We start from the raw sequence: 18,622 nt of genomic DNA on the forward strand, positions 1-18,622 counted from the left end.
TTGTCTTGTCTTCAAGTCTTGTTCGAAGGATCTTATTTTCATCTTTCAATGGTGACAAAAACGAAAAAGGTGTTTTTCGCTTAAAGTGTTTAAATTAGTTTTGAAAATATGGAATTTTTCATACTAAAATGGCTCTAAGTACGAAAATAATAAAGATTCGAATTTGTCGTGTTCGACTAAAATGTGTAATATTAAAAGTATAAAAAGTGTTCAGAACAAAGTATTCCGAAAAAATCAACCAATCAAAATATATTGGAAGAAAACCGTTTCTTCTAAGAGATTTCAGTCCTGGCCGAATTTCCTGGGAAGAAATAACTGTAGTGTCCTACCAATAATTATACGGAAGTAAAAATCAAAATGCTTGAAAATATTAATTCTTTCCATAATTAACCGTTTTGACGTTCTAGATCTATTCCAGGGGGTTTCAGGGACATTCCTGGGAATGTCATGGGCGTTCATTAGTGTTTTATGGGCGTTCCCGCAGTGTTCCCAGGGGAATTTAAGGTTTTCCAGATGGTTTTATGGGTGTTTCACGGGCGTTCCAGAAGTGTTCAAGGGATTTCAAGGGCGTTCGATGGGGCATCAGAGAGGTTCTAGGGGCATTCTTGGGTGTTTCATGGGGTTCATAAGAGTTTCAGAGGACTTTGGGAGTGTTCCATGGTAGTTTCAGAAGCGTTCCGAGGTTTTTCAACGAGTTTCAGGGTCGTTCCAGGGAGTTTTAGAGCTGCTTCAGGGATTTCATGGATGTTTCTAGGGTGTTCCAGCGGGTTTCAGTGGCATTCCAGGGAGTTTTAGGAGTGTTCTTGATAGGTTTCAGGGTCGTTCCATGGGTTTGCAGGGAAGTTTCAGGGTGTATCCTAGGTTTGAGAGGGCTTAAGGAACGCTTCAAGAAACGTTCCAAGGGTTCTAAAGGGATTTCAGGGGCGTTCCAAAGAGTTTGAGGGGTATTCCAGGGGATTCAGGGGGTCCCATGGGCGTTCCAGCGATGTTCGAGGATGTTTTAGAGACATTCCATGGGGTTTGCGGGGTGGTTTCAGGGCGTTTTCAAGAAGTTTCAAGAGCGTTCCAGGGACTTTCAGAGGGTTTCAGAGGCGTTTCAGAGGAATATTCAGAGGAGTTACAAGGGGTTTCATGGAGTCTCATGGGCGTTCCAGGGTTGTTACAGGGGGTTTCAAGGATGTTACAAGGTGTTCCAGCCGGTTTCAACACTTCAGATGTGTTCTAGGGGTTTTTATGGAGTTTCAGGGTCCAAAAAATGTGGATATGTTGTTGTGTCCAAAATATGTTAGTTTTCCTATTGTTTGAAAGCGTTGACAAATGATGAAAAGAATAGTAATTTTTTATTTTTACCCAGAAAGTTTTACATAAATTTGATTTAAATGGAAAACCTCTGAGAAAAAACTTTTATATGTAGGGGAGACTGAGGAGACTTGATCCCTGGAGAGACTTGATCCCTCCATGTGTTCTCGGAATCAAAACTAGTTTTCTTCTAGTTTTCAAAACTACTTTTGGGCACAAGACAATGTTCCAGCTACAAGTGATTTTGATTGTGCATTGCATTATTTTTCAATGACTGGTGGTTTGTTTTCAGTCCTTCAGAAATCGTTTAGGCTATTTCGACTTTGTGAAAATTGAACCAAATCGTGTGAATTTTTAAATAAAACACTATCAAGCGTATTTATCCAAATAAGGCTTTTATATAAACATTTTAATTAATGCAGCTTAGTATATACAACAGTGACATGGGGAGACTTGAAAGAAGAGAAAATGAATAGGAAGCTTCTGGAGTTATTTTCCCTTAAAACTAACCATGTGCTCAAAGGGATATCAATTGAGACCCATTTTATAAAAATACCGTGATTTTGGGTGAAACTTTTTGAATATGTACTTTTCGATATGGTTAAATTCAATGCTTTAAAACAAGTATGTCCATGGTTTTCATCAGTCGACGAGGTTGAAAATTCTACTGCAAATCATTTTATTACAAAAAATATCATTTGAAATGAAAAATCAAAATAAGTCAGTGAAATGTTGTTGTAAGTGCTGAAAATATGTTTTCCACCTAAATCAACCACCCCGGAATGCGAAAAGCTGTGCAAAACTTTTACAAGTTTACTAAATTTTTAAATATTAAAGTTTAAAGTTATATGAATTTTCAGAAAACGCCTAAAATTATGCAATTTCCATAATAAATATGTGGAAGGGAAAAGTACAATTTTATGCATAAATTTCAATATTTATAGGATTTTTGATGGCGAAATCGGATTTAGCGAATACACGGCAACTTGAAACATTCATTCGAATATTCATTACATGTGCGATACAGCTGCGGTATCAAAAGTTTGAAAGTGTCTTTGAAGTTCGTCTAACACGCAGTTTCGGAAAAGTATTGATTTTTATACATAAATATGTGACTAATTCGCTGTAAAACATGTAAACTCATCATTCAATAACTCTTGAACCAGATGATGGACATTTTTACCAATTGTTTTAAGTTTAAAGCGTTATTTTTAACAAATAAAAATGGCCCTCACATCGATCAATTTCACCCGAAATCACGGTACATCATAAGATATGCCTCCATAAAAACACAGTTTTGAAAATTTTAACATTAATTTAAAGTCCTTTTGTTGTGTTTGAGCTTGCAAAAGATGTTTACCTGCCATTCTGTACGAAAAACGGAACTAGTTTTGTGTTTTTCTTAAAATTACACGCAAATTAAGAAATAGGGATCAAGTCTGACCAGCCTCCCCAACTGTTTTCTTAGTTCAGAAACGTGCTACCATAAAAACGGTATATGGACGACTTTTACCTTGTGATTTTGTCTAAAAATTTGCCGAATAGAGTGGTGTCACACACATACTGAAGCTGCGAGGGAGCTGTGAAGGCGTCTCTCAACGAGGTGAATGTAAATTGCACACCTCGTGGAGAGTCGCTTTCATAGCTCTGTCTATGGCATGCGTGTGCGACCCCTACTTTATTCGGCAAACTTTTAGATAAAATCACAAAGCTAAAATCATCCATATGTCGTTTCGGGATTGCACGCTTCTGAGCTGAGAACAGTAAGTGAGTGTAAGTCTTTGCAAGTGAGTGTTCTCATCCCTGGTTCCAGCGAGTTTCAGGGGCGTTTCAGGAAGTTTTAGAAGCGTTCCAGGAGGTTTTGTTGGAGCTAGTCCATCATGTCCACGCAGGCAATAGCAAGGCTAGCTCCGTCAGTGACCGTTTCTTAATCACAAAGAAAAAAGAATGCAATACGCGGTAGTCATCTTCCATCTAACTAGATAACTGCCGACTGATACCCCAATCAGCAACTACCACACTCTTTAGTCATTCCAGGTTATATACAATTTACAATAATCTTATCACAAAGCATACCTCTTCCAACAAGCATACCGAAACTGCCAATGCACACGTACCTGAAGGTTCGCTACCTATATTTCAACAGGTTTCAGGAGCGTTCCAGAGGTGTTCCATGGGATTTCAGGAGCGTTCCAGGGGTTTTAGCGGGTTTCAGGGGGTTTCATGGACGTTCACAGTGTTTTCAGGGGCGTCCCAGGGAGTTTCAGGGGTCCTAGGGGAGTCCCATGGGATATATCGCTGATATCACCTGAGACCCTGAATTGCATTTAAACCCCTCGATAATCCGTGAAATTTTGAAAGGCATCGTACACAAATTACGTAACGCTATAGGGGGAGGGGGGGAGTCCAGCTTAGCGTTACGATCCATGCAAAATATTTTTGGTTTTCATACAAAAAGCGTTACAAGGGGGAGGGGGGGGAGTCTGAAATTGTCGACTTTAGTGTTACGTAATTTGTGTACCATGCCAAACCCCATGAAAATCTTTGAAACTCTTCTGGAACATACCTGCAACCCTCTTCGAAGCCCCTATGCAACTACCGGGATCGGGACCCCCGAGAACTCCTCCGAAACCCTTCCGAGACTCCCATGAAGCTTGAAAACGAAAATCTTATAAATTTGTGACGGATGCCTTAAAATTTCGGCTACCAGAGCAAACCCGTTCAACATTTAGGGAACTTGGTCATAAACCTCGTAGATTTATTGAAGGAATTCTGATAGATCTTGTCAAATTATGAATGTATTCAAATCCTTTCGGATGACGGACCAATGGTATGGCCAGAAGGGGCCATCAAAGAAGCAAATTTGACCATATGCAACATTATCTAAACATTTCAAACTTCATGAATATGTTAATTTAATATTTATTGTAGTAGAAATAGGCAAAATAAACATTATTATATGATTTCGAGTTAAATTAAATTTGCCTTAGGTCTTGCCAGGGTGAAAATTGGATGATACACAAGTTTGTAAGTCTTGTCGGGAGTGGCATTCGATCCCAGGTCGTCGGCGTAATAGTCAGGTGCTTTAACCATCACACACACTAAGATCAACTCGGTATTTTTCCCATCTTTTTACTGAGTTCTCAACAGCAGATTTAACTCGGTACGCTCGTTTATTTCTTTTGCGGATATTCTGTAAATGAGTTACCGAGCCCAGATAATAAACTGTCAAAATTTACTGATGCACGGTAAATATCGTTACTGGTATACGATAAATACGATAACCGAGTGTACCGAGATAAATCTGCTGTTGAAAACTCAGTAAAAAGATGGAAAAAATGCTGAACTCGGTGAAAAACTTACTGAGCTGGAACATCTGAATCTCAGTGTGCACCAGGTGTCATTACTTAATTTCAGACAGAAATGCACTCATTTCAACATTCATTGCCGGCAGTTAGAAAACCGGAAATATTTTAAATTAATTCCACAGTTTCAAATTCAAAGTAATCTGAAAACATTACCACCCTAGGCGTCCACATCTTAAATCAGGCTTTTAAAATTCGTGCAACCTGTCTTCACGCTGTTCTTCATTCCCATAAATCGTCCGCTACACAACAAATGGCATTCTTCCGATTTTGTGCGGCCACTAATGTTGTTGGTATGGCATACAGCAGATTGCAGAAGAAGAACAACCGAAAAACCCAAAAAAAATATGGTTAAGCCTACCATGGTTGTCCAATTCGTTATCCATCGTTTCCATCTCTCCTTTCGTACTTTCGTGCTTCCTGGTGTCTGCCACAGCAATAAGACCTCCGTCCGTGTATTACCGACCGCAGCGACGCGCCGCATTTGGGGCCACATTTCCTAACTGGTCAAACCAGTTCATTTTGGAAGGAAAATTCTGGATGGGAATTAGCGTGAAATGCGCCGTTGGAGTATTGGGCCAAGTTCTTCGCCCCTGTTTGAATTTTTGAAAGAGTCTTTAAAATTTGTCAATGACTGACACTCATCATTCAAATTAAAGATTGGCGAATGTATCAACGCGTAAGACCCGTATGATATAGGGCCCATATAGTAGAAGTGATAAGCACGCGGGTAATCAGCGAGACCATATTGAGGGTGACGGTTTCAAATCTCGTACCTGCCATACGATACACACATGCAAAATTGTCATTGACAGATGAAGTTCTCAGTTAATAATTGTGAATGAGCTCATAGAGCAATAACCTAAGATGTAAGCTTTTTTATCTGTATTAACGAGATTTTTAGCCCTGGGCTAGTTCATCTCGGGACCCACGCTTAACTTCCCTTCCGAAGAAAGAACTCGCATTTTGCGAGTATGTCGGGAGTGGGATTCGATCCCAGGTCCTCGGCGTGATAGTCAAGTGTTCTTCTAACCATCACACCAGATCCGCTCCCTCAAGATGTAAGCTTGGTCCCAGCTGGGACGTACTACAAGTAGAAGAAAAAGAAGAAGACCAGTAGGACAATGAATGTAACTTGGTCCATTTGGAACTATTGTGGCTATTTCTGTGATATTTCAAACCAAAATTTTAGTCTTCTAACAGAAGACGCATTTTATTCAGTCGCCCCCTTCCATCAAATGGGCGAGAGAGCAAGAATCAGAGCAGCATTCCCGCAACCGCCAATCCAAGCCAAACCAATCTCATCAGAACAACCATTCTCCCAGTTGCTAAAAGTTTTAATTGCATTCACTTCCCACGCATTTCATCTCTTTCTTTCTTTCCCCCCACAATTCCATTTCCAGATCGGTCGGCTCATCGCTCGTCATCTGGTGTCTTAGCGGTATCCTGTCGACGCTGGGAGCCCTGTGCTACGCCGAGCTCGGCACCTGTATCACCCGTTCCGGAGGCGACTATGCCTATCTACTTGTTGCGTTCGGGCCACTTGTTGGCTTCCTCCGGCTGTGGATGGCCCTGCTCATCATACGGCCCACCACTCAGGTTTGTATTGTGTGTGTTATGTGTACCCAACATCTCTTATCTAGGGTAGAAGTTTCAGTTTTGGCCAGCCCGGAGTTTTGGCCATAGTGCGGTATTAAGCATGCTACGATCTAAATCGGCATAAATTTATTTTTTATTAGTAGATTCTAATGTAATATGATGATTAAAGCTGTGAAAACCATACATTTTGATTGAAAACTAGAAGAAAAAAATATTTTTCTTAAAAAATCAGCTCCTATATGTCTATTTTGGCCAGGGTGCTTCTAATTTGGCCACTCCCATAAGAAATACACGTGATTGGCCAAAATAGAAACTAAAGTTGAGAATATGGCCAAAACTGCGGCAATGCTTCTATTTTGACCAGTGCCACTTTTAATACAAAAATCAAGTATTAGCTTGATTTTGCATTTTTCTTATAATGTATAGATATAAACCTTTCATTTGACGCATTGGTTGTTTCCGTAGGATTATTGGTAATTTTTTATAAAAATGATTTCTCTTGGACTGGCCAAAACCGGTACCCGCACCCTACTACAGTTATATAGAGCGCAGTGCGTAAGCTGCGGAACAAATCCCCTGGAAAATATTTATTCAATCAAGTGCCGACTTCAATCTCCAAGTCCGATATAAATGCACAGGAATACATCCTTTCATTCGGATGGGAAACTCCATCATTGAACGTACGTTGGGGCTTCGTTGGGTGGAATCCGAAATGCGGGTCGAATTTGTTTGATACATTGCACCCATGGGTCTTCTTCAGAGGCGTTCTGAGGGGCTTGGAAAAAAGAACAAAAGGAAATATCGCAAAATATTGTGAATTCATCATTACGATTTGCTCAGTTAAATTCAAACCAATTTTCACTAAACCTACAAAATACTGTTTGTTGATTAAACAAAACGATTGTTGTTTCAACATGATTTTATTGTTGAAGCGTTGACACTTTTCAGTTGACAGGTTCGTGTATGCCACTGTTTACATCTGCCGAACAAAGGCGCAAACTGTCATTTTCATAGGAGAACTGTCAAAAGTCCCCAAAATTAGCTGTTTTAAACGTCTTCCGATTAAGCCTATTTTCCACCCGTGGTTGCTACTCCAGTTTTGCCAGATCAGCTACACTCACACAAGGAGCCAATGAAATTACAGCTTGAGACTAACAGACATCTTCAGTGTGTAAGTGTTGGTAATCCTCTATTTTCAGGCGAGAATGGCGTCTTCTACGTCACATTGCAGGACAATATGAAGGAGGGTAGGAAGTAATGAAACATTTTCCTCACAGCAGACCGTACATATCACTAAATTTATTTCAGAGTGTCTTTTTTAATGGCTGTGTGGCAGACTGTTCACGTTGGTGCTTGGATGCCAGGTGTGAGGTGATAGATTATGTGCTGATTGCTCTGAAAATGATGCGGCACAGTTCGCTCCTTGCATACTTGTAGGCATGAAATAAACACATAAATTATAGGTTGAAAATGAAGTGTCGTTCGTTGGTATGTAGATAACGCTGAATCTGAAATTAGGGCATTGAATACAATATTTGACTGATAAAACACTAAAGTGAATGATGAGTTGGTGCTAACTGTGCTCAGACAGATACACACGTGGACAATATAAGTAAATATGTATCACCAAAAAAACACATTCTACAAATTCCCCTAAAACCAATAAAGCAATCCAAACAATTGATCCTAGCATTGAAGATCGGCTTGATATCAGTTTTCTCAGAATAAGGGGCCAAAACCGTATCCGTGCGAAACACTAACGACGATGATGATAAGGATAATGGAGAGAACGAGAAAACTCTTCGTGATTGCACTCACCCACCTCCTTTATGGATCTAACCATCGGTAGATCCTTCCATCTATCTAGCTGCTACAGGGATGGCAAAAATGTTTGGGATAGGCAACTTTTTTTTTCTCTCACAAAAAACTTCAACAAGCTATAACTTTTCATAGAGCGCATCAAAAAATCTCAAATTTTGACTGTTTGTCAACCTATTATGTATGCATCATTGGTACAAATTTCGGCTCGATTGATTGATATTTCGCGAAGTTAGAACCGTTCGGGTAAAACACTATTTTTCAGACAACTCATTTTTGAGCTGTCATATCTCGGAAACCAGTGAACCGAATTGAATGAAATTTTGAACGTACACTAACAATATATAAATGCTTCACAAACTATTAAAACATAGGTAGTTTTTAAACGTTGGAAAAAGTTATCATAGATTGACTTTTTTTGGATTTTTCTCGAAAAAATGTAATTTTTTTACATCAATGTCAATAAATATTAGTGTTGATATCCAAAGATTTTCCACTTCTGTTCTCAAGTTATCTCTAATCAGATATATTAGAGCCTATTTAGAATGAAGGAAGAACACATTTAGTAATTTTTGTGTGGTATTGTAAATTTGACTTATTTTCCTCTATATGGGTAAAAACTTTAATCCGGTATAACTTAATTCGCCGTGAGAAAATATTACATTTTATAACGTCGTATTGAGTATCAATATATTGTTGATAAACGTTAAAAAATTCATTCAATTCGGTTCACTGGTTTCCGAGATATGACAGTTCAAAAATTAGTTGTCTGAAAAATAGTGTTTTACCCTAACGGTTCTAACTTCGCGAAATATTAATCAATCGAGCCGAAATTTGTACCAATGATGCACATATAATAGGTTAACAAACAGTCAAAATTTGAGATTTTTTGATGCACTCTATGAAAAGTTACAGCATGTTGATTTTTTTTGTGGAAAAAAAAGTTGCCTATCCCAAACATTTTGGCCATCCCCTGTATATCGACTACCTACCAACCTACTACTCACTCATGGCATATGCGCAGTATCAATTTATGTTCCACTCCGCTACAGACATTCTTGTGAATCTTTCCGCACGGAATCCTATCTGTTTGCATAGTTGGAACGACTGGAACAGTGCTGGACAAAGCTTGTAGTATTCAATGAAACTGTTTGTTCCAAACATTAGTAATCCTACGTTTCCGAATTCATCCAATTCGAAAACAATGTGATTGCTTTCGTTACAAGACATGCAGTGCCCCAATCCCTTCGTTTTGATTTAGTAAAAATTCTCGAAGTTTTCTATACGTATTGCCCGCTACTGTACAGATAGATAGGTAGTGTGTATAAAGGATAAAAACTCCTTAGCACACAGGCAAAACTTCCAACTTGTTGCTGCCGGTTGATTACAACTGATGGCAATGGGGATAGTGGTGGTGTGGGGCGGACACCTTATATTGCGATATACGACAGTTGATCCTCGAGGGGAATCAGTCGCAAATTGCGTAGTTGAATTTATCAAATCTGCCTTTTTTTTTGTTATGTGTTTTCATAATTCCTCTCTAGACCCCTTTGCCATCATGTACTTTGTATTTGACACATTAATCAGATTCGCCTGGGTTCATTCTTTAGTCGGATGTACGTTTCCGCCATCGTCTCTAATTTGCGAGGTATAATAAAAAGACACGGACAACGTCTTCAGCTTTCGGCTGTACAGACTGTTTTAAACTTAACATTAGACAACGGACAACGGAGCATGCACCAGTGGAAACGGGGAAGAAACTATTCTCACGAAAAGTTTCAACGCCCGAAGCGGGAATCGAACCCTCACCCCATAAGCATGGTGCGATTATAAGCTTGGTGACCCTAACCGCACGGCTACGAGGCTCCACAAATATCAATATCATCAGCGAAATCAAGCAGCTGAACGGACTTAGTGAAAATCGTTGCACTCGTTTTTATCTCTCCTTATTACACCTGCACAGCTAGTTTCAATTACCGACTTCAGTAAATTTTTACTGGGGTTTTGAACTGCTGATCACCCAGTAGTTTTTTCGTTACCGAACGAACCCAGTAAATTGGAAAATCGTGCAGTTGTCAAAATATACCGAAAAAGTCAGTACATTTTGTGAGAAACTTTTACTGGCCTTTTCAGTAAATTTCTTGTTTATGTTGTTTTACCGAATTCCCCGGTTTCCTTAAAGGTTCGACCCAGCTCCCCGATCTTCCAAGTTCATACAATGCCATTTTGGATTGATCTTCATTGCGCTTTTTCTTTTATCACTAAGTAGAATGGAAAATCAGCGACGGATGGATAGGATGGATAGATAGACATTTAAATACGGGATTGAACCATCAAAGGTTCAATGTTTTTCGGTGAGAATTTGTCACCAAGCGACACTGTTCGCAGCGACATGAAGCTTAACGAATGCATCTGAAAAACCTCATAAGAGAAGCCTAACAATCAGTTTCACGAGACCATGGTTCCATACGGAATTGATGCCGTTCGCTGATTTTCCATTACTTACCTAGACGACGAAAATAAAGCGTTTCGGTCCAAATTTCCTGATATAACTGCGATTCCTATTTTTCTTGAGTCAAACTTTGCTGCTGCCGCTGCTCAAAGCGATGAACAAGTGATGTGTAGGCACGTTGTATTCACGGCGTTTCTGCAACACCTGGCGGATGGCGCACATCTGGCCCGTTGTAGCGCGTTCACCCATGAATCTAGCCTGATATTGTCCCACGAACTCTCTTGCAATCGGTGATTGACAGCGGCATAAAAATTGAGAGAGTATCATGTAGGCAGTGCTTAGTAGTGTGATTGCGTGATAGTTTCCGCAATTCAACTTGTCGCCCTTTTTGTAGATGGGACACACGATACCTTCCATCCATTCCTCTGATAATACTTTCTTCTCCCAAATCTTGGTAATGACCCAGTGTAGTGCTCTCACCAGTGCTTCTCCATCGTATTTTAGAAGCTCGCTTGGTAGTTGATCTGCTCCAGCGGCTTTGTTGTTTTTCAACCGGCCAACCTTCTCCTCAATCTCTTGGAGGTCAGGAACCAGAAGTCTTTCGTCCTGTGCACATACTCCTAAATCTGTTACCACGCCACCTTCGGTACTTGCAACGTCGCCATTGAGGTGCTCATTGTAATGCTGCCACTGCATCTCGACCACCTCACGCTTGCTCGTGAGAATATTCCCGTAATTATCTCGGCACATGTCGGCTTGTGGCACACAGCCTCTGCGCGAGCGGTTCAGCTTCTCGTAGAACTTTCGTGTGTCCTTAGCGCGGTACAGCTCTTCCATCGCTTCGCGATTTCGTTCTTCCTCCTGGCGCTTCTTCATCCGGAAGACTGCCTGTTCCGCGCCTGTCTGTAACGTGCCTCCACAGACAAACAGACGTAACACCTTGAACGATTTTCATGGAAATCCATCGCCCAGTTCACACTACCATCACCTGGTGGAGAAGTTGCACGAAACACTGTGTGTTGTGTCATATCGTCAACAGAAGGCGCTAGTGTGAAATGTCAAACACATAGAAAAACGATGCGCGCGCCTCTGGTTGTGAAAGTCTCAACTATGAAAATTTAAAATGATCGTTAAAAGCGTAGTCGATGGAAATTTCGCAAGTGTTACGTCTGTTTGTCTGTGGTGCCTCGTTCGCTCTCGTACGGTGTTGCAGCATTCTCGCCCATGCTGCATTCTTCTCGTTTTTCAACTGTTCACATTCGCCGTCGTACCAGTCGTTTCTGTGATTCGGAGTCGCGAAGCCTAGTGCTGTAGCCGAGGTACTACCTATGGCGGATCGGATATCCTTCCAGCCATCTTCAAGTGTAGCTGTGCCAAGCTGCTCTTCCGTTGGTAGTAGGGCCACTGCTAACTGCTGCGCGTAGTTTTGAGCCACTTCTACGTTACAAAGTTGCTCGATGTTGAGCCGCGGCGTTCGACTTCGACGCGTGGTGATAACTGTCGAAATTTTTGAGCGCATGCATACAGCGACTAAGTAGTGATCCGAATCTATATTCGCACTGCAGTATGTGCGGACATTGGTTATATCCGAGAAGAATTTACCGTCGATTAGAACGTGGCCGATTTGGTTTTTTGTTTGATGGTCGGGTGATCTCCAGGTGGCTTTGTGGATATCTTTGCGGGGGAAGAAGGTGCTTCGGACTACCATACCACGGGAGGCTGCAAAGTTTACGCATCGCTGGCCGTTATCATTCGATACGGCGTGCAGGCTGTTTCGCCCGATCACCGGTCTGTACATTTCCTCCCTTCCTACCTGCGCGTTCATGTCGCCGACAACGATTTTCACGTCACGCGGCGAGCAACCATCGTATGTTTGCTCTAACTGCGCGTAAAACGCTTCTTTCTCGTCATCAGGTCTCCCTTCGTGTGGGCAGTGGACGTTGATGATGTTGCAGTTGAAGAAACGGCCCTTAACTCTCAACATGCACATCCTTGCGTTGATCGGCTGCCACCCGATCACACGTTGTCGCATCTTGCCCAACACTATAAATTGTGTTCCCAGTTCATTGGTGGTGCCACAGCTTTGGTAGAAAGTAGCCGCTCGATGCCCGCTTTTCCACACCTTCTGTCCAGTCCAACAAAGTTCCTGCAACTCCACGATGTCGCAGTTGCGGGGATGTTGTTCGCCGTGTCACATTCTGCGAAACCAAGTGACTTGCAATTCCATGTTCCAAGTTTTCAATCGTAGTCCTTATTTCATCGCGTGGATCTTTGCCAATTGTATCGAGTCGTATTTTCTATGTTATTTGCAATGGGGATTTTTACGGGTGGCTAATTGGGCCTACGCCAACACTCCTGTCTCGCCGGAGGGCCATCGTGCCAGTTCTGCTTAACGTCCGAACCAACACTGGGACGACCACACTGATGGGGCTACCACCTTGGATCTATCTGGGCGTGATGCAGCGTTTCATACTCAGCCGCTGCATGCCAGAACAGACGCTGTTTGAACCGCACCTCCTTAGTGGACAGACGCTCGGGTCGTACCTTCTCAATCTAGCTGTAGTCAGAAGGACAACAGTGCCCAGGCTACACTACCAGCTAAGCACACAACTCTTAGCTGGCGGTCTTTATCATCGCTTGACCCGTGGAAGCATGAGGTAGGAACTTGTGAGGACCAGAGCTATGTTGGACTCTCTTCTTATCGACTCACCGTTTTGCAGCCCACGGTAAAACCCAAATATCAAAGGTGGTATAATGCTCCATCAAGTAACCTGATGATAACGGGAGCTTTTTGAGGAGCTTGCCTTTGGTAACACTGTCTTACCGCGTTTGAAGCGTATTTAGGCAAGTCTATCGCACTAATTTCGACGAGTGCGAAAACGAGAATAAAAGTGCGTGACTGCATCAAATCAACTCGGTGTCTTCAGAGCACATATTGAACAGTACTGTCGTTTTTCTCGAAGTTGAACACGTGGCCCTCTTCGATGGTGTGTACCGCCAAACCCGATTTTATATTTCGGTTCCTTCAGTCGTTGCGTTGTTCCGCCATTGGAGCGCACGAACACCCGGAGGTCAGGATGATCGCGGAGGTATTTCTCATAAAAAAGCAAGGCGAGCAGCAAACAGTGAAACTCCAACGAGAATGCGGCAATTTTAACTCCACGGACAACGGACTATTGGCTCGACTACGTGAGGAACCACGAACATGAACGCAGACACGAACGGCGCAAAACACGAACATTACCGATAACGAAACGAACGAAGTGCATGCTGAGTAGGATGTTCCCCTGGTAGTAAGATAAAATTAGTTAATAGTGACAGACCAAGCTGTAAGCACAGAGAACAGACATTTAAGCTCGAACAAAAATACGTCGAAATCGTGTGTAAAGGATTTAAGCGTACCTGAACGCCACCAACGGAGACTGCCCCACTTATAAAGTCGATTTGACCCCACGATGGCAGTGTTCATCGTTAAAATACACTAGCCCACAAAGCGATACGAGCGCCAAACGGCCAAATACGGCGAGCACTGGAAACATATATGACAACACAACAATGTAAGTGATGGGACGCTAGCGCCGCGCAACGGGAGCATTACCACATACTCCGATATGACCGTTACAAAGTTTTACACAAGGCAGAAAGCAAAGATAGACGTCTGTTCTCTGTGCTGTAAGGTCGCATTCAGCATGTTGTAAGTGTCACCCTTTTTTATAAGAATTTGACGAAAATTGTAATTGTCCAATAAATGTTTTGTAGGCGTCTGAGAAAGGCTGAAGAATAGTAGGCCGAAACGCGTAATTTATACGTTTTTTAATACAACGTTTTAATACAACGCTGTTTTAATACAACCTGTCACCGAGAAAAGCCAATGCAACCCAATTATTATATATTGCACGGTGATTACTCAAGTTTATTATAAGTACTATTTAAGTTATTATCGCACATATGTACGACGGAGGGACAATTTCCATCGTGGAACAATTTGCATCCTATATGATGTTATTTTTGTGAACATATTGCGATGTCTCTGGTAAAGTCATATAAGAATGCAATTCAACTTTGAAAAGGTATGATTACATCGTAGTAGACGATATTCTGATGTTTTATTGCGATGTACAGCTATGTTCATAAAAAAGAGCAGTTATAGCCAATTCCCGTGCAAAATTATCAACTTTGACAAGCTGTAACTTTGTTCTTCTAGGACCGATTGAGCTGAAAATTTGACAGCGAACTACAAAAATGGTCAATTTTATTATCAAAGAAAATGAAATAAAAAACTATAAAAAAATTCGCTCGCTATTCGAGCATCATCCATTCAGGATATGTTAAAAATAATAATAAAAATGTTTGATAAACAAAAAAAATCAAATAAATACTACAATTATTTTGAGCAATTTCACATAGTGTTTAACTTTTTTGCAAGTGCTCCGAAAAAAATAAAAAAAAATCCTGTAATAAAATTAATCATATTTGTGGGTCGCTGTCAAATTTTCAGCTCAAAGTTGGCTATTTTGTATGAAAATCGACCTCCATTGCACAGTTGTAATTTGCTTATTTGCAAAATCGTGCGAGCGAATTCGCAGAGTGTCAATTACTGCGGCGTACTACGATGATTACTTCGCTTGATACTTTGCTTGTTATGTTAGTTTAACTCGCATTGGTATACGAATGAAATCGCATAAAAGTAAAAATAAACTCGTTAAAAGGTTCATGAAAAAGTCGTATAAGCTAAGATCCTTTATTTTGACATAATGCGATTTGATATGTGATATCAATGAAAGAGGTGCTGTTGGGCTGTGGATGCAGTGCCAAAAAGCTACAAGAAAGTGAACTGCCATCATTACGGTTACAAAGCAAGTTACAAAGTTATCATGTGTTTCGTTAGCCCGATAATCAGCAATGGGCGGCGCATGCCAGAGACGGGTAGCGGAAACTGCTAGAAATTAGATCAGATCGCCTGCCAAAAACGTACAGCGCAGGTAAACTATAGGGCATTTCAACAAACGCTGAGGTGAGTTAGAATGTCACACGCAGAATAATGAGGCTTGTTTAAAGCAATAAAACACATGGTTGAATTTCAAACTGAGCATTTGCTTATTCCTGTTATATCTGGAGTTTTCGGTTATTTGGAGCTATAGAAAATACGTCGTGTTTGAATCACAGTCTAAAGACAACTCATTTTATTTATTCTTTGGTATGTGCGTTCTAGTATTCATGCTGGCACCCGAAGGTGACAGCATGTGTCGGAGTTCATACAGATTTTCGATGGTGTAGTCTTTAACACCGTAACAACTCCTTTCCCCTTGAGTTTTAGCATTACATTATTCCGAAAAGTAAAAACATAATTTATATATTTGTCTAATCAGATCATAATTAAAGCATTTCGAATTGAATCGTAATTTACATTCAGAAAGTGAATTTATCACCTACATGCAGATGACTTATAACATTTGCTTTTTAATTATTGCGCGTGATTAGTATATACATTGCTTTCAACTATTTCTTTCCCGAAAATGAAAATATAATGTTGCAAAAATAAATTAACAAATACAGTTTAAAAAAAATAAAATTCAAAGCAACTATTGTGAAATGCAGAGAAATATATAAAGGTATGCACGGGAACCTAATCACTTTAGTCGAAAAATAAACTACACAAAACAATTCACTGGAACTCAAAAGAAACACAGTATTTTTGTTCAACAAATCATACAAAAACAACAAAATTGACTATCGTTGTAATCATCTTCTACCGCGACGAAGTTGAACAGCACTAATCTCCCAAGGTTGAACATTGAATCATCGATCAACGTTACTGCGATGAAACAGCCATGAGAAGATCCGCACAAACAGCTGCAAGTGTATCTCATTCAGCATTCACGTTTCTCTTCGACGGGTGCCGAGAAAGGTTGGTTGTTGGTTGCGCTCCAATAGTAGCTGATCGCGAGCCCAATACTGCTCTTCTCACTATTTTTCTAACGAAGCCGTTGATATGCGCCCTTTGCTCATGGTGAACAAAGTGAATAAAAGCACTGTGATGAAAAGGCCATCCGCCGCCATAGCAAAAACGCAGCATACAAAATAACCTGTAGATTCTATGGTATAGTTACACAAAAATTAAATTTCTCTATAGGGTTTTAAATGCAACAATTGCGGAAAACTTGTATATGCTCGACAAAAAAACTGGTCAAAAAATCAAAATAGAACCTTCTATCCAGGGAAGAAAAAAAATGCTAGCGCAATCTCCTGGACGGCAAAAAACAAAAGGTCAAAAAATACGAGCTTCACTGCACAACGGTCATCTATGGCGGGCAATAAAAAACAACCAAACACGACAAAAACTGCAATGTCCACTAGGCCTTATGCACGCAAATACATAAAAAACACAAAATTTCGCAGACGAGTGAAAACAAATTTTAGAATACTAAAAAAATTATTGTACTTCATCCTCGAGCCACTGTTATATCTGGAGTTTTCGGTTATTTGGAGCTATAGAAAATACGTCGTGTTTGAATCACAGTCTAAAGACAACTCATTTTATTTATTCTTTGGTATGTGCGTTCTAGTATTCATGCTGGCACCCGAAGGTGACAGCATGTGTCGGAGTTCATACAGATTTTCGATGGTGTAGTCTTTAACACCGTAACAATTCCAAAGTTATATTTCTTTGTTCTTACTTATAGTTTATCGATCAAAACAACCAATTACCATCATTCCATATAACGTTAAAAACTTCATTTGTTTCAACCAAATGGGGACCACAAACATGGCCCGTAAGCACTCGCACATCTTTAAAATTCCTACCGCAACATCGCCACAACGAAGAAGGTGTAGCAAATCCATCACCCCAACTTCCAAGTGCAGTTTTGGCCGTGATGGATAACACGCAGGTACACAAGACAGCATCCACAAAAGTTTGATCGGTTTCGCCTTTTTGACTTTTTTTTAACTGTTATCCTTTCCATCCGCTTGCCGAGTGTCTAAAAATAGATTTCCGAGCTGCCACTGGAGCTGCCGTCACCAACACAATAACATTCCGGCTTTGGTAGTGGCAAAAGTGTAGTTATTTAAAACAATTCGTTATTTTATGTTGAAACTACCAAATCTCTTTTTGTTCTAACAAACTGTGAAAAATTTCGTCAAATGAAAATTTTTGTATTCTCAAACAATGGAATAGTTCAGTTTAAGCTAGCAATCAGTTTGTCGCTATAGTAAACTGAAAAATCGGTTGATTTGAACTAGTATTTAATTGTGCTTACAATTTATTTTTCTGCATGCATGATAATTTATCAGTCTGTTTGATAAGCAGTGTTTGGTGTTAAGTGTGAAGTGTTGCTCGATAATCCGAATGCGTCATAAGTTCGATACTTGATAACTTGCTTTCTTTTCTTCGAATATTATTAAGTCGCATTAAATACTATACTACGTCGCAATAGTGTACACCGTGCATCGTATAAGCTATCGCTTCAAGTTATATAACGATATTGTTGATCCGTCAACACACGTGTAATGCTTTCACTTTTGTACATTGACTGCATCGAATGCGATGTAACTTTACCCCTACGAATTAAAAATGTGTATAACATGGACATAACCCAGCCAACACACGATCGGATATGATGTTGAATAGGATGCTAAAAAGTGGAGGCGATATGCGTACTCTTTACACGCGGTTAAATGGAAGCATGTACGCATATGGCCTCCACTTTAGCATCCTATTCTACATCATATACGACTTCGTGTAAGCTGGGAGACTTCATTATATGTACCAATTGGTTGTCTGGGGATCTATCGATGCTCTTTGAACCATTGTCTTGCGATTCCCTAATAAATTGGCTTGAAAATTATAGAAAAAAATACTACAGACCTTATCATTATCATGCCAAAGTTCTTCAAAAAATGCTCAAATATCTTGCATGGAATTTGTCCAAAGATCTCTGTAGAAACCCTGTAAGAATCTTGGAAAAACTTTTATTGAAAATTACACTATTATTCATTCAAAAGACAACACAGGACTTTGTCAAGGTTCTCACTAGAAATCTGTCAATAAACTACCACTGCGTTGATTGGTATTTCACTATTATTCTGC

The 18,622-nt window shown here is 40.4% G+C and overlaps 1 protein-coding gene across 9 annotated transcripts in view; it reads left to right on the forward strand.

The window, feature by feature from the left end:
- Nucleotides 1–18,622, forward strand: part of LOC109417118 (Y+L amino acid transporter 2) — a 63,626-nt gene that overhangs the window by 13,390 nt on the left and 31,614 nt on the right. For all 9 annotated transcript variants that reach the window (XM_029860160.2, XM_029860166.2, XM_029860161.2 and 6 more), the window contains exon 3: nucleotides 6,068–6,263. In XM_029860160.2, the coding sequence (XP_029716020.1) occupies nucleotides 6,068–6,263 (196 nt within the window). The remainder of the gene's footprint in view (nucleotides 1–6,067; nucleotides 6,264–18,622) is intronic.

Source organism: Aedes albopictus, chromosome 1, assembly GCF_035046485.1.
Source record: "Aedes albopictus strain Foshan chromosome 1, AalbF5, whole genome shotgun sequence".
Classification (NCBI taxonomy): Eukaryota; Metazoa; Arthropoda; class Insecta; order Diptera; family Culicidae; genus Aedes; species Aedes albopictus.